At 45.1% G+C, this 15,245-nt stretch overlaps 1 protein-coding gene and 1 long non-coding RNA gene across 4 annotated transcripts in view; one reads left to right on the forward strand and one right to left on the reverse strand.

Annotated features, from left to right (window-relative positions):
* The first annotated feature begins 835 nt into the window (after positions 1 to 835).
* HDX (highly divergent homeobox) overlaps positions 836 to 15,245 on the forward strand; it is a 53,284-nt gene continuing 38,874 nt past the window's right edge. Inside the window, exons 1-3 of one of the 3 annotated variants that reach the window (XM_074915061.1) lie at positions 836 to 940; positions 9,676 to 9,822; positions 13,407 to 14,531. In XM_074915061.1, the coding sequence (XP_074771162.1) occupies positions 9,676 to 9,822; positions 13,407 to 14,531 (1,272 nt within the window). In that variant the 5' untranslated portion in view covers positions 836 to 940. Of the gene's footprint in view, positions 941 to 5,187; positions 5,200 to 9,675; positions 9,823 to 13,406; positions 14,532 to 15,245 lie in introns of those variants that run through there. The other 2 variants (XM_074915063.1, XM_074915062.1) reach the window with 2 other exon arrangements.
* On the reverse strand, positions 6,270 to 14,889 carry LOC141964530 (uncharacterized). The gene is made up of 3 exons (XR_012634341.1): positions 14,813 to 14,889; positions 10,713 to 10,767; positions 6,270 to 7,348 (listed from the first exon to the last, which is right to left on the reverse strand). It is a non-coding gene; the product is annotated as an uncharacterized LOC141964530 (long non-coding RNA).

Genomic DNA, 15,245 nt, shown 5'->3' on the forward strand with positions numbered 1-15,245 from the left:
AGGCCCTGCGCTGCTCACCTGAGAGACTGGCATTTCCTTTCTTCCCAGACCAAATGTCATTCACCCCAAGCAATAAAAAGTTTATTTCTTGACAGCCATAACGTTCATGTAATTGACATCCTGATCCTTCACAGAGCTTTTCAGATTTTGCCAGACACACCTACTCCTCTGCTCGGAGCAGCACAATAAAAAGGTTGTAAACCGGAGTAAATTTTATTTAACTGGTTATTCACTCTTACTTCTCTCTGAAATCACTGGCATGGCTTTACACAGACACTGTAGACACCGCTATGGTGCCCACTGTCACCCACCCGCAGGGTGCGGGACGGGCCTACAAACTGGGGGTGCCGCAGCCCCCAGCTGAGGGTGCTGAGGAGGAGGGAGCAGAGGAGGACGAGGGCGCTGAAGGAGCTGCGGGTGCTGAAGACAATGAGGGTGCTGCGGGAGCTGAGGGTGCTGAAGGCGATGAGGGGGCTGAGGAGGATGAGGGTGCTGAGGGCGATGAGGGAGCTGAGGGAGCGGCGGGCGCGGGGAGGGGTCCCCCGCCCTGAGGGGCTGCGGGGCAGCGCGGCGCTGCCTCCCGCCGCCCGGCGCGGCCCGGAGCTCAGTGCCGGCGGCGGGCGCTGTCTCGGCCCGGAGCTCAGTGCCGGCGGCGGGCGCTGTCTCGGCCCGGGGCGCGGCGCCGGGCGCTCCCCGCAGCGGCCCCTCGGCCCGGCGGCGCCTGCAGCGCGCGCCCCCCCGGGCGAGGGGCGGGGGCGAGCACTGTCCCGGCCGGCGCTGATCTCACGCTGCCATTGGCCGCTGTCTGCGCTGACGTCACGATCATGATGAGAATTAATGATCGGAGGCGCTGATTTCATTGTGTGACGCCGGGACCGACCCAGCCGAAACCGGCTGAATCCGGAGCCCCGAGCCCCCCGCACCAGCCCCGCGCAGCACGGTAAGCCCGGCGCGCTGCGCAGGGCCGGTGGGCGGGCGCGAATCAGTCCCGGGGGCGGGGGGGGGGCGGAGGGGGGGGGCGCGCAGCTGGGTCCCCGCCCGGGAGGGGCGCGGCGGGCGGGGAGGAGGAGGAAGAGGAGGGTGGTGGTGATGGTGATGATGATGATGATGATGATGCCCCTGGGCCGGCGGCCTGGCGGTGGGGGAGGGCGGCCGCGCGGGCTCGCGCTCGCAGACCCACCTCGGGCGCGCAGGCGCACTGCGCCTCCCCCCGGCGGCCCCGCAGAGGCGGGCGTGCGGCACCCGCCGCCGCCGCCGCACTGCGCATGCGCACGGCCGCTCACCGCCCCGGGGGTGGGGGGAACCGTCTGCGCTTGCGCCTGCGCCGCGCCTGCGCACTGTCCCGCGGCCCGGGAGCGCGGCGGGCGCGCATGCGCGGGGCGGGCGCTGAGCTGCCCGGTGGGGCCGCGGGGGTGGGCGCGGCGCTGGGGCAATTCCCGCTATTTTCTGTTGCCCTGGGGAGTGCAGGGGCAGGTCCCTGAAGCGGGGCTGGGGCGATTGAAGGGTTTGCGGAAGGGTGGGCACCCGCAGTCAGTTTGCAGGTGACACCCGGTTGGGTGGGAGTGTTGATGGACTCCAGGGTAGGGAGGAGGCTCTGCAGACACCTGGACAGGCTGCAGCGATGGGCTGAGCCCAACTGGGGGAGTTTCACTGAGGGCAAATGCCGGGGGCTGCCCTTGGGCCACAACAACCCCCAGCAGCGCTACAGGCCTGGGGAGGAGCGGCTGGAGAGCTGCCGGTCAGAGAGGGACTGGGGGGTTTGAGAATGAGCCAGCAGTGTGCCCAGGTGCCCAAGAAGGCCAGTGGCATCCTGGCTTGTGTCAGCACTGGCGTGGCCAGCAGGGACAGGGAAGGGATCTGAGCCCTGGGCTCGGCACTGGGGAGGCCGCCCCTCGGGGAGTGGGTTCAGTGTTGGGCCCCTCACCCCAAAAAGGCCATTGAATGACTCGAGCGTGGCCAGAGAAGGGCAACGGAGCTGGGGCAGGGTCTGGAGCACAGGTCTGCTGGGGAGCGGCTGGGGGAACTGGGGGGGTTCAGTCTGGAGCAGAGGAGGCTGAGGGGAGACCTCCTGGCCCTCTGCAACTCCCTGCCAGGAGGGGGCAGAGAGGGGGGATGAGTCTCTTTAACCAAGTAATAAGCGTTGGAACAAGAAGTAGTGGCTCAAGTTGTGCCAGGGAAGGTTTAGACTAGATATTAGGAAGCATTACTTTACAGAACGGGTTGTTAGGTGTTGGAATGGGCTGCCCAGGGAGGTGGTGGTGTCCCCATCCCTGGAGGTGTTTAAGAGTAGATTTGACGTAGTGCTGAGGGATCTGGTGTAGTTGGGAACTGTCAGTGCTAGGTTAATGGTTGGACTAGATGATCCTTTCCAACCTAGTTGATTCTGTGATTCTGTAAGAAGAGAACTGTCTCATGGTGTGAGCCCTGTGGGGTCAGGGGCACACGGACATCCCTGTGGGAGCGGGGCTGGAGGTGGCCAGCAGCAGGGGACTGGCACAGAACACCTCAAACCTTGTGTTCCCTAAGGACTTAACACCTCTCAACGGCCATACCAGCCCAGTTGTGGTGCCAAATGCAACCAGTCGTGGTGGCGGTTGAACAGGGCTGTCAAATTTTAGCCCTCAACTTCTCAGAAGGGAACGAGGAGGAAGAAGTATGGTGGTTGTGCGTTCTGTGGCGTTTGGGGGGGAATGACAGTGCCAGGTGAGGTCTCGCCTCTGGAAGTGCTTGTGTTGCGTGTAGGCTTCCCCCTCTCGGGGGGATAACAGGCAATCCCCAACCCATCTCCCTGCGTTCAGTTAGTTTAGGGCTCCTGATGTTGTAGGTAAGATCAAAGTAGTTCTATCTCCTCCAATCCAGAGTCTTGAAGCAGCTCACACCTTCAGAGCAAAACTGCATCTTAGTATTCCTTTCCTTTTTCCTGACATAGGTGTTAGAAATGCTTGCATACATGCTTAATATAAACCGTGGCTCATCCAGTTAGAAGTCTCGTTTGCATGAATAAAGTGGGTTGGGATGCACAAACCTGCAGAGTTGTGGTCATAGGTGATTATGTTGCTCACTTACAGAGGGCTGTCTAATTTGTCCCTAATAAAGGGCTGAATTGTATAGGTGGAACTGTAATACAGTACTTGGTGGAGAGGGAAGCACTTGTGCTGTGAGTCACAGATATTTAAAAGTAGTTTTACGAGCTGATCTGTATATTACACTTACCCAACCATAAGCATAATCTACTGCCCTTCCAGTTGTGCAGTAGTAACTAGTTTGGCCTGTGGAGGAAAGAGGCAGTAACCTACAAATCCAGGTTATTAAACAACATTGCCTGGTGTACGTCTAGTATCTCCACACATGGTGTGCAAGTTGGGGGGTTGGTTTTTTTTCCTTCCATTTGGGGCGTGCAAAAAATTGTGAGCTTTTGGCAGACGTAGAAAGTGAATCAGGTGATTGCTGGTACAGTTTCTAAAGGTGTAGTAATAGTGTCCCTACTGCAGACTTGTTTTATTTATGTATATAGTAGCTTTCTTATTATAGTTGCAGTTTTGTCTCCGATTTATACTGGCGCTGAGTCTTGTTATTTTGTACCACTGGAGATCTGTGGAGGAAAAGAAAAAATTTCCCTTTTATTATTATGTGTTAATCCCTGACAGTTTTATAGTGGTTTATACCATATAGATTTGTACACTTAGTTACTTTGTGGTGGCTTGTACTCAGAGTGAATTAATTTTTTTAATTAATTTTACATCCAAGACTAGTTTCTGTTACTACTTGAAACGAGATGAGTATTGGTTTTATTTCCTGTTTTTCAAATCAATGCAGTTAGTGCCATATTCTATAAAGATTTGCCTTGAAAGTAAGTTTACTTGGTTCGGCAATCTTAATTATTTAGAGACTTTTTGAGAGTGAGACTATAATGCTATACACTGTAGGCAGACTTTAGACCACAGAATTTTTTTTTTTTCCTTCTCCAGATCTTTCAAGTAGTCATTGCAGAACAGCTAAGTAACTCTTGATTTTTTTTCTTCTAACCAGGGGATCATTAATACCCATTTTCTTATTGTTCTTTCTTTTGTGGTACTCCCTGACACCAAGTTGTTTTCATTAGTTTCTAAGAAATGCATCTGTGGGTTTCACCAGGTCTCCCTGGAGAGATTCTTAATTTTTCGATGTTGAATAAAGTAACTAGAGTGGAAGGACTAGGCATTTCCAGCAAACCGTGTGGGATAATTGTTACATTAAGTACCTGTTTCAGGAAGCAAATGCGCTACTGCTTCAGAAGCAAACTCGGCTTCGGTTTTATTGTGTTCTCCCCTCTCCACTTGTGCTCGCTCTTGCCACAGAAGGCAAAGGAAGGTGGAAAAAGTTGCTCAAGCAGCTAAAGAAGTCTAAAGAAGTTCAGCTGTAAGAACAACCTTAATCTCACCTGACGAGGAGCCAGCGTGACAGGTCACAGTGTGTTAGTAGGATTGTCCTTCGGGAGGCTCGTGCTCAGCAGTCTCGGGGAAGCTGAAGGGCGAGGAGTTCCCGTTGTCATTCTCACTTACCAGCCTCGGATCTCTTGCCTGTCCCCAGTGCCTGACTTAGCACTTGGACTGCATTTACAGTTCCCAAACCGCAGCATATAGCAAAGAGATTCTTTTGCTACTGTGATAAATTTTTTAAAAACAGTATTCAGTTTAGAAAGGGAATAAAGAACGACATCTTTACATTGATGGATTTACAGAAAGTTGAGGAGTAGTAGACCTCCAAAGTGGAAAGTTGAATGGTTAAATGGCCTAGGACACGGCAGGGGTGAAGGAAGTACTTAAAGGAAACCTGCTTTTACATTTGTCATAGATTATTCTCTGCACTGTCACACAGATAGCACCATACTCAGCCAAGGCTAACTTATTAGCAGAGCAGGCAGATCTTACCTTACAGATAGTGCTTTGCCACCTCTGTCTTTTATTGAAGTGAAAATATAACTTAGGTTCATGGAATTTCAGTTTGCATAATCCTTTGCCTGAGTTTTGTTAAATATCACAGAGTTCTTTTCTGTAACAAAAATTCTTCTCGGTGCCAATGTGTTGCCAACCAACTGGACGCTGGGCTTCCCAAAAGCTCAAATGCTTGTTTTCTAAGCTTGGCAAGACAAGATCAAAGTGAAATTGTGATAAAAATCCACGTTGATTTCTAACTTGAAGTCTGAGGTTTAAGACAGAGGTGATAAACCGTGAAGAAACTGGAGTGCTCCGTAGGTACATGAAGTGGGAAAAGGAGTTTATTTCCTTTGAAGTTGATGGGATTTTTTTGAATAATACTGAGTCCATTATGAAGGCATTTGACCTGCTGATTCCCTTGATGCTAATGTGGCTACCTTAATGTTTAGTAATGTCAGCACTTTGTAAGTTATTTCTCATATTAAAGAAAACGTAAGAATTAACGTCTTGTTCTGTATAACTATGAAAAGTGGTGCTGAACAGGTAACACTTCTCCAAAAAAAAATAATTGGTGTAATCCTTTGATGAACATACCCTGTGTCAGAGACAGTAACTTTATATTCTTCTAGGTGTTTGACTGCTCAATGTACTCAATGTGGATAAATTGCTAGGTCTGACAGGTATGGAAAGTGAACAAAACTTGTTGCCTGTGAAGATGGGATATGCAGGGGCAGCACTTCATGGATTAACGTGATGGCTTTGGACTTTATGGCTTTGTAATGGAGCTTCCATTGTAACTGGTTTATTCAACACAGGGTACTGTTTTAGATACTCTAAAGCGCTTAAGAACTGCGGATGGCAAACTGATTTCCGCCTGGACTTCACGAACGACATACTATCACTGAGCTTTTAACCTTCAAGAGAAGGATTATTGCCAAATGTGCTACACACTAGTGTGAAATCAGTATATTGTTGTGTCCTACAATATCGAGACTGAATGCTTGGAGATTATTACTGCTATTTCTACTACTAATAGTAATCTTGTGATCTTTTATACCTAGTTAGAAATTATTGTGTAGGCAGTTCAAGAGAAAAGAAATTAAGACTCATAGTTTCTTTGCTTTTAAATTCTGTGTAATCCAAGATCTTCACGCGAAGTCGTGTTACCTGCCCAGCTCTGACCAGAGCAGGTTGTGCTTTGTCTGCGACCCAAACAGCAAAAACCATCCTGCAGCTTCCCAGGGGCGGGATGGGTTTATTGGGGCTTTATTTTTGGCATTAGTGCTCTGTGTTGGGGTTATCTATCACTTCTGTGCTGTCTGGAGCTTATTGTCTGCTTGCTAATATCCACATTATACCAAGCACCTGTAGCTTGGTAGTTCAAAGTATTATGGGATATAATAGAATGGCTTGTTGTAGTGGAACTGTGGACCTGGTGGTTTGGTTAGTTTGCTTTGAGTTCAATATTTTGAGTAGATTTTGAACCAAGTTTTCTGTTGGGCAGATGTAGCTCACTGCGTAGCTTGTATGTGCACTGGATTATTCTGCAATTTACCCCTAAATTTCTTTTGTCTCTAAAAGGCAGAATGATTTTTTTTTTTTTTTTTAAAAAAAAGGATGAATTAATTGGCAGAGCAGAATGAATAAGATTGATTTATCTAGCAGGATAGCTAATGATATTTTAAGACTATTTTAATATCCCTTCTGTAGTTTTGGTAAATATGTGTGTGGATAGGTGGGGTAGTAGGAAATGATACAGAACTGTCTATTGACTTAGGATTCAGTATATTTAAAACACAAAAAGCATTAATGAATTCTCACCTGCTTGTTTGAAAGTTTAGATGTTGGAATGTAAACTTAAGTTATGACTCAGCTTCCATAAATCTATGTTTGTAGGGTCCTGCAATCTGTTTGTTTAAATCAGTTTCTGATGGCCCCTGCACAGATTCTTCTGAGCTGTACTTGACTGGATTCAAGGCAGAAGTTACTAAGGAATCTCACCAGTATTTTGGTTAGCAGGTGTAGTTTACAAGTGGTAAAAATAACCAGCAAAAATGGGTAGTTTATTACACCAGATCATGACCTCTCTTCAGTTTAGCTGAAGAATGAAGAATGCATATATCTGAAGATCAAGAGATTTCGTCAAAGTGCTCCACCCTGTCCTTATCTAAACTACAGATGTCAGATACAACAATGGAAGTGTTTTAACACAGAAGTGACTTTGGATACCGGAATCTACATGATTAAAAAAAATATGTCAAGGAGTTGACACACGTCTTTGTCTGCAGGTCGCCAGGTCTGATTCTAAAACTTTGTCTTGCAGTTGAAGGAGTCTTCATTGCAGTTGGTGAAGTATTTGGAGACCGTGCTTCTTTTTGGTGAGCCTCTGTATAGAAATGCTGGAGCTATTGGATGACAGCCTTCATCTGGATCTGGAAAGATAGAAAGTTCATAACTATTTCTGATGAGATCATTTGTGGGAACTGATCTCAACTAAATAAAACAGGGACCGCTGGTACTGAAAGAGTAGTAAACACAGAAGTGTTAGCTGGGTCCTGCCAATCATGCTGGAGGAAGAAGAATCACAAAATTAACTCCTGAGTATTCTTTAAAAGTAAGATAAATCCATTGGTGGCTGCATCATCCTGCATATCCACATGGGAGGTCTGAAGACAGTTCTTCACTTTATAAAGTAGATTTTTACGAACTTTATTGATTTGTTAATGTGCTAATAATTGTCTCCTCTGTTGCTTGCTATAAATTTATTTAAACAGCAGAGTATTCAGAGCAAGAGTCTCCTTTGCCCAGCTCTGACTGTGATTGAATGCATGTTCTGGGGGAGACCTAACTCGGGCAAAGCCTGACTTGTAATGCTGTATTTAATAATGCACTAGGTTGAGAACGTAAAGAAGAATTGGGAACAGAGTTTAAAATGAGATTGAAAAATCATCTTCTATTTTAAGTATTATTGAAAAAAAAAGAGTACTTTTTACAAATTGGTAGTTAATGATTTGTCTTTTGTTGACATATAGAGGAAGATAGACTCTGGAATCAAAGCTCTGGTGGAACTAAAAACTTGGTAGCTACAAAGGATTCCCTCATCCCTTTTATTTTCCTGCAAGCTGATGGTGTGGTTCTTATTCTTTAGTTTGTTCTGTGATATTTTGATACATGTACCTAAAGTGTTAAAAATAACTTCTGGCTGATGACTTTTTTTGCCTTCCAAGACATGAAATCGGGTGCGGTGTCTCAGCCGGCGGCCTCCTGTTTGGCACAAATAAAGGCCCCGCTCTGGAAATTCTGGGGTGATGAGGCGCTTCTTTTCTTACATGTAACCAGAGGATTATATTATTTGCCTGTATTGACCATATAAAAAGAGTATAAAACTTCAGTTTGCTGTTAGGGAGTCTGTTTTTTTCCTTTTCCAAGCTAGGGCATGAATTTTCATGCGTAACAAAGCTGTGTGGTTTAACGTGTTCATACAGACGAGGCTGCCTCGTCCCTGGCCACCTTCTGCCTCTGCCACGGCTCAGAATGGCCCTGGGCTGAGTCTGGCTGGGGCATGGCCCAGGTGGGGACGGTGAGGGGTTTGTCTGATGGCCTGCCATGGGGCGATGCTGCTTGCCACGGAGGCCACACTGTTGGGAGCGTGTGGGCCTGAGGGCAGGCTCGCAGGGGCCCAGTGGCCTGGAGCAAAGTGGAGGGGCTACTCAGTCCCTGTCTGCTCTGTCCTCGCCCAGCAAAGCTCTCTCATGGGGGGACCCAGTGCTGAGCTGGCTGGGCGAGCTGGAAACATCACCTGAAGGGTTGCTGTTAGCCTGGCAGGAGCATGGGTCTCTCCCTTCTGGTTGAACGTGCTGAAGATCACAGCACTGCTTCGGACAAAACGAAGGAGCAGGAAGGCATCCCGAGGTCCTGCAGCCAGCATCGGCTTATACCCCTGTAAAACAACCCTCAAGTGTTCTTAAAAAGCCTGGTTTAAAGCCTCAGGGTACAGTTTCACAGTCGCGTGAACCTTTCTAAATGCAGGCTGTGGTTTGGGTGGTCCCTCCTTCCCGTTAATATTAGAGCACTGGCATTCTGGTGGGCTGGACCAGAAGTGCCTCAAGCCCTTCTCTTTGGGTTTTTTCTCCCCGAGTTGGTCTTCAGTTCTGGTCCTTGATCTTCGTGCCTTTGCAGCTGGGAAGTGCCGGTGCTGACACAGCAGGAGTAGCATGACCAGCCATAAAGGAGTGGAGGATTTTCGAAGTTCGAGACAGTGGAAACTTTACTTGTGCCAAACAACCACCTTTATTTGATCTCAGATTTTCTGTCTTTTTTTGTTGTGTTTTTTTTTTTTGGGGGGGGGGGGAGGAGGAGGGCAGGGAAGAGGAACAGACCTGCTGATATTGTTGGAGCTGCTGGTGTTACTCTGTTTTGCCTAATGCCTTTTTTGTTTGTTTGTTTGAAGACACTTTTTCTTTGAAACTAGAGGCTCTTGGTCTTAGCAACACAATGTAGTATTTATTTATTTATGAAAGGCTGTCAGTGTTGTTCCAAACATGTAGTTCACCTGTGCAACTTGAGTCTATCACAGAGGAATCACTTACGATGACTGTAACAGGTTTTTCTTGAAAGTAAGTAAAAGTGTTGGTAAAGTATTCTGTAAAAAAAACATGTCAACACTTAGCGTTATCACAAGCATTAATGAGAGCCTGTGCATTCTGCAAGTATTACAGTTTTTATTCCCAACTTTCAGAGTATCTTCTTTTATTTTTAGATGAATCTGCGTTCTGTATTTACTGTAGAACAACAAAGGATATTACAGCGTTATTATGAAAATGGAATGACAAATCAAAGTAAAAATTGCTTTCAGCTCATATTACAGTGTGCACAAGAAACTAAACTGGACTTCAGTGTAGTCAGGGTAAGTACTGAGGCCTTCCAAATTTGTCTGTTAAAGTTATACACATTCATTTCTTTACATAAAGTATCTCTAGAGGACTGGAGTCTCTAACTTCATACTTGTCTTAAATCAGACTTCAGTATGCGTGTGTGACATGTTCATTTTTATCCAGTGAGCCTGTTTATAGCTTGTTTTCGCTGAAATGTCTTCACATGATTGCTGTATTTAGCAGGGGCCTGGATTGCACAAGGAGTGATTTTTGTTTGTTTGGGGTTTTTTTTTGGTTGTTATTTGTCTTTTGTTGATGGTGTTTTGGTTTGGGTTTTGGGGTTTTTTGTTTAGTAGATTGCAATTTAGTTTGCCCTGTAGAAACCTTGTGCAATTTATTATATCAAAGAAAGGTCACGTTATTAGGAAACTATTCTTAAGTTAAATTTCTATAACCTAACGTATTTGAGGGAATAATTGCGGAAGTATTTCTTTTGACACACTCTCACACTTGTATGCCATGTCACAATCATAAATATTGTGATCCCTCATGGTTATTTACAGTGAGTACATTCTTTTCTTATAAAAGAAGAACGTCACTAGTGCTAACAGGAGCTCTTCCAAAGTCTGTGAATTCCATGAGAAGGGAAATAATAATCCCTTTGTGAAACACTAGACAACAAAATGGCTGTTGTCTCAGAGCAGAAATAGAAATCATGAAGCATTAGCTGAAAAAATAACAACGGTAGTGGAGATAACAGGAGTTGCTGCCACACTGGACACTGAAAAGGAAGAAGTAAGACCAGTCTAGTGTTTTTTTAAGTGGTGTACCAGTGGTCTGTTGCCAAGGGCAAGCCCTCCTGCTCCCTAATTGTTACCTGGATTCCCCTCCCTCAAAATACTGTGGAAATAGTAAAACTTACTTTCTCAGCTCTAGGTGGTGGGAAGTTCTGATAGTCAGCCAGCAGTTCAGACTCCCTGAAAGAGACAAACAGTTGTAACAGGAATCTGGGTGCTGATGAGGCAGTCAGGGCCTGTTTATCTATTTTTATTCTGATTGAAGGACCTAGAGGAGGCAGCCAGTCTCTCCCCTTCTTGCAGTCCCCATTCACTCTCCATCTTCATATTTCCCCGTCCCTCTCAGTTTCCCTCACTGCAAGAACGTATCATGGCCTTTTTCCTTCAGTTTTCTTCCCTTGCTGAGCTTCAACTTTCTTCCTAGTTGTAAAGTGCAATGGAAACAGATCCAGCGTTTGTCTTCCATTTGTCATATTTTTGCATGATCTTACCTTTCTTTTCTTTACACCCCTCCTTTCTGCCTCTCCTAATCCCCCTATTTTAATTTTTTTTCTTTTTTTCCCCCTCTAAAACTAATGGACAGCGATTAGTACTTCTTTGCACAATGTCTAGCAAAATGATACTTGGGTTGCAGCTGGCACTTACAGCTATGACTATAAAAGGAACATGAATTCCCTAAATGTTATAATTCAAGTATCATAACTATGAATATATTCTTGACCCAAATCAGAATTTCTATAGCCTTGTACCATAGAACTACACCCAGTCTTTCCACTCTTGAGCTGGGTTGGAAAAAAGGAAAGTCCTATTTATGATTTGATGTAAACCTCTACAGATTTTGTTATTGCAGTACATTAAAATGCTGTTCTCCCTTTCAAAATTAGGAAGTGTGGTAGAGTTGCTCCCAGGAAAAAACCCTGGCCCTCTTCAAATTTAATAGAGATCTATTCTAGCTACATCAGGTTTGAATGGCCTGGTTTCGTTCATTAATATTAGCATACTTCTGCTGGTTGCTTTTTGTCTTTGCATGAAATGTGAGCAATGTGACTTGGTAAAGTGCAAAAGCTCTCCAAGTCTGATTTTCACTGAGAAAAACTTCAGATTTTAGTGCTATACATTTGGAAAAATTGGGGATGGAATCTTTTTTCTTGGTCCAAAATTTGCAGTGTCTCTATTTAATTATAATTTCTATCTTCAAAGTTTACTGCCTGGGCAGAAATAACAAAAAAACCCCTTTGATTTTCTGAACTTGTTTTATGCAATAGAGTGACTTGAGATCTGTGGCTATAATTTCTGTATTTAAACTTGCTTTTGAGAAGAAAAAAATTATAACTAGTAACTGAGATTTTATTGCATGCAACAAATCAAGCCTCAGATTAGGCATTTTGCAAAATCTGACAACAAAAATGTGTAGAATGGAATGGAGACATCAACATACTTCTGTATGACAGCGATGCATATTTTCCTATAGAAAAATCTGTTTACTTCCTTAGCAGGTATCGGTATGTGAAGAAAGTTTTCCTCCTTTCATGTGATGAGATGGAAACCCAAGATAGCTACTCGGTGCAGTTTGCTTGTTATGGGGTGAGGGAGTTTATTGATTAAGCATCTGGTTTGGGTTGCTGAATGTTGAGATCTTGCTTTGGTTTGGTTTTAGGTGTGCAGCAGATGATAGCCAGAGTGGTGCAGAAAACTGTTTCACTGTATCTCTGTATGCGTATCTGATCCTTTTCATAACCAGCATAAGCGGATGCAAAAAGCTTGGTTTTTGCTCTTTGGCACTTGTATCCTGCTCGCTCATGCCCTCACATTCAGTACAGACATACTGTGGTGAAAGAATGTGCAAGCCCTGTCTCTCTGATCCTGACAACTGCCAGGAATAGTTAGGTGGTGCTTACACTTCCAGTGTTAGAGCTGATGCTTCCACCAGCTGATGCTCTCTTTTTCTTGAAATACTGAAGTTAATGTTTCCCCTTCAGTTCTTTTAGTTCTGTCTTCATGTGTTACTCGCAGGACTGTGTGTTTAAAACAGCAGTACATTTCAACCTGTGCACAACTACCGTAGTATCCGCATTTTTAAAATACTTTTTCCTCTACTATCTTTAAACAGAATGATATATACCGTCATTGACACTTTCAGAAATGTCTATAATAGCAAACTTCTGTTGGAATCTAATCCCAGTAGTCCTAATCTTGTCTATCAGTGTCTTTCAAAAGCAGGGTTTTTGTTTTTTTTGATTTGTGCATCTGGCAGAGAAGGAATTAGTCCATAGGTCTAAATACTTCACAAAATCACTTTGTAGTTGTCTAACAGAGAGAGTTCTTTCTTTTCTACCTCTCATCTAAATTCAAGAGTTGGCAGTTTCTGTTCAAGGCAGTTTTGAAGGTCGTATCTCTCAGTTACTTGGTTACAAAAGTTTAGCTACATACCTCAGTGATGGTTCTGCATCCCAAGATGCTAAATATCAAAAACTTAAATTTAGGGAATTAGTCACAGCGGTGTCAATGAAATAAATTGTAAGGGTAACTTCAGAACAGGAGGCACGATCCAGTCTCAGGATTTTTGAGAAACTGGGGCTTTGGAATGGAGACTGGGGTTCTCGTGTGTTAATGTATGAATCCCAGGCATGAGAGGCATGGATTTCCATCCTGTATTGTTCAGATGCTGCATAATCAGTAAATGATTTACTTATTATTAAACTTAGGTCTCAACTCGAACACTTAACATTTCATCAGATCTGCTTAATAATGGAATTGCCTGTTTTTCTGCTTGTTTAATGCTTTGTTTTGTGTTTGTTGTCGTTGTTTGTTGTTTGCAGACGTGGGTTGGCAATAAACGAAGGAAGATGAGCAGCAAGAGTGCTGTAGAATCTGGAGGCACTCCCCCAGGGACTGTCCCTACTACTCCCTCAGTACCTCCAGAAGCAGCAGTTAGAAATGTGGTGAATATTGCTCGATCCCAAAGTCAGCAGTCTTCTTGGACCTCTTCTAATAACGATGTAATAGTTACTGGTATATACAGTCCGGCTAGTTCATCCAGTAGGCAAGGATCCACCAAACAGACAAATACTTCAGTGGCAGAAATACATAAAACCTCTATTCCACGACTGCCAGGAAAAAGTGATACAGAGTTTCAGCAGCAGCATATCCCTATAGGACGACAAGTACCACATTGTAAAAATGCTTCCCTATTAGTAGGGGAAAAGACAATTATTTTATCTAGGCAAACAAGCGTACTGAATTCTGCGAACTCCATATACAGTCACACTAAAAAAAGCTATGGTGGGTCATCAGTCCAGACTGCAGAGTTGGTGTTACCTCAGAAACCGATGATATGTCACAGACCCTGTAAAGCTGAACCCGTGGGATGTCAAAGGTTACAAAAACCGGACCATGCAGCTCTCGCATCGCATGTGCCCCCTGGACAAAGGGCTAATACCAGGGACCCTTCTTGTAGCACGCAAAACCTGGAAATCCGCGAAGTGTTTTCGCTGGCGGTTACAGATCAACCTCAGAGAATTGTGGGAGGAAGTGCCGCGCAGAAGCACTGCTCGGTGGAAGGCAGCTGCCTGTCCATCGCGATGGAAACCGGAGACGTGGATGACGAATATGCTAGAGAAGAAGAACTGGCGTCCATGGGAGCACAAATACAAAGCTATTCAAGATACTGTGAAAGCAGCAGTTCTGTTCGAGTAGAGAACCAAAGCGCAGCCTTGTCTGGGCCAGGAAGAAATGTGAGCTGTAGTTCACAGATGGTGAATGCCAGGGATGTGCCTGACAATATTCTGTATCATAACAGAGACTACCACTTGCCAGCACGGACCTCATTACATACAACATCCAGTACATTATATAACAGTGCTAATCCATCAAGAAGTACCTTTTCTCCTCATTTTACATCTTCAAGTCAACTGAGGCTGTCACAAAACCAAAATAATTACCAGGTAATCTGTCAATTTATGTCTGTCTTCAAACCTTGAAGACAAGGTTGTAGAGAAGTACTGTTTTCTTTGGAAGTTGGTAGCTAGTTAAGTGACAGGTTCACCTTTCTGCAGGCTGGACAACGTTTACATCTTTCAGTAGAGGTAATTCCTTCGTAAACAAAAGGGCAGGTGGGGCTATGGCAACGCCGTAGCTGTATATACAGCAGGTAGCTCTGTATTAATGATGAGTGTGGGCTTTATAGACACACTAGATAAACTAGTTACAAGAGGATTGTACTCACGTCTGCGCTGTCCTGCTGTGGCTCACCAGCGCGTGTCACAGCAATGGCCTTGGTGGTTCCTCTGGGCGCACGGGGCAGGACCTGGGATCCTGCCCTCAGTTGTGTGCTGTGCAGTTGCTTGCCCCTATTAATGTCAGCTTGGATTAGCTCTTCCATCAGCGCTGCCTACGCCCCCCCGTGCAGTTGCCAGTCTCTTGGACCTGTTTTCTGCAAGGGATTAGGATCTTCTGCGAGGTAGTTAAGATGGTGGGAGACACTAAGTGAGCAAATATTCTTCCTCTCCCACAGCATCTAATTCAAATATCGGTTTTACATTCTATCCCATTATTTCCTCATCCTGTGATAGAGTCCCTTCAGCGATACTGAGAGGGGAAAATTAAATGCAGATAATTGAAGAACTAAAAGGTGTTCAGAAGAAGCTACAGCACTGACA

The sequence above is a fragment of the Athene noctua genome, chromosome 11 (assembly GCF_965140245.1).
Source record: "Athene noctua chromosome 11, bAthNoc1.hap1.1, whole genome shotgun sequence".
Taxonomy (NCBI): domain Eukaryota; kingdom Metazoa; phylum Chordata; class Aves; order Strigiformes; family Strigidae; genus Athene; species Athene noctua.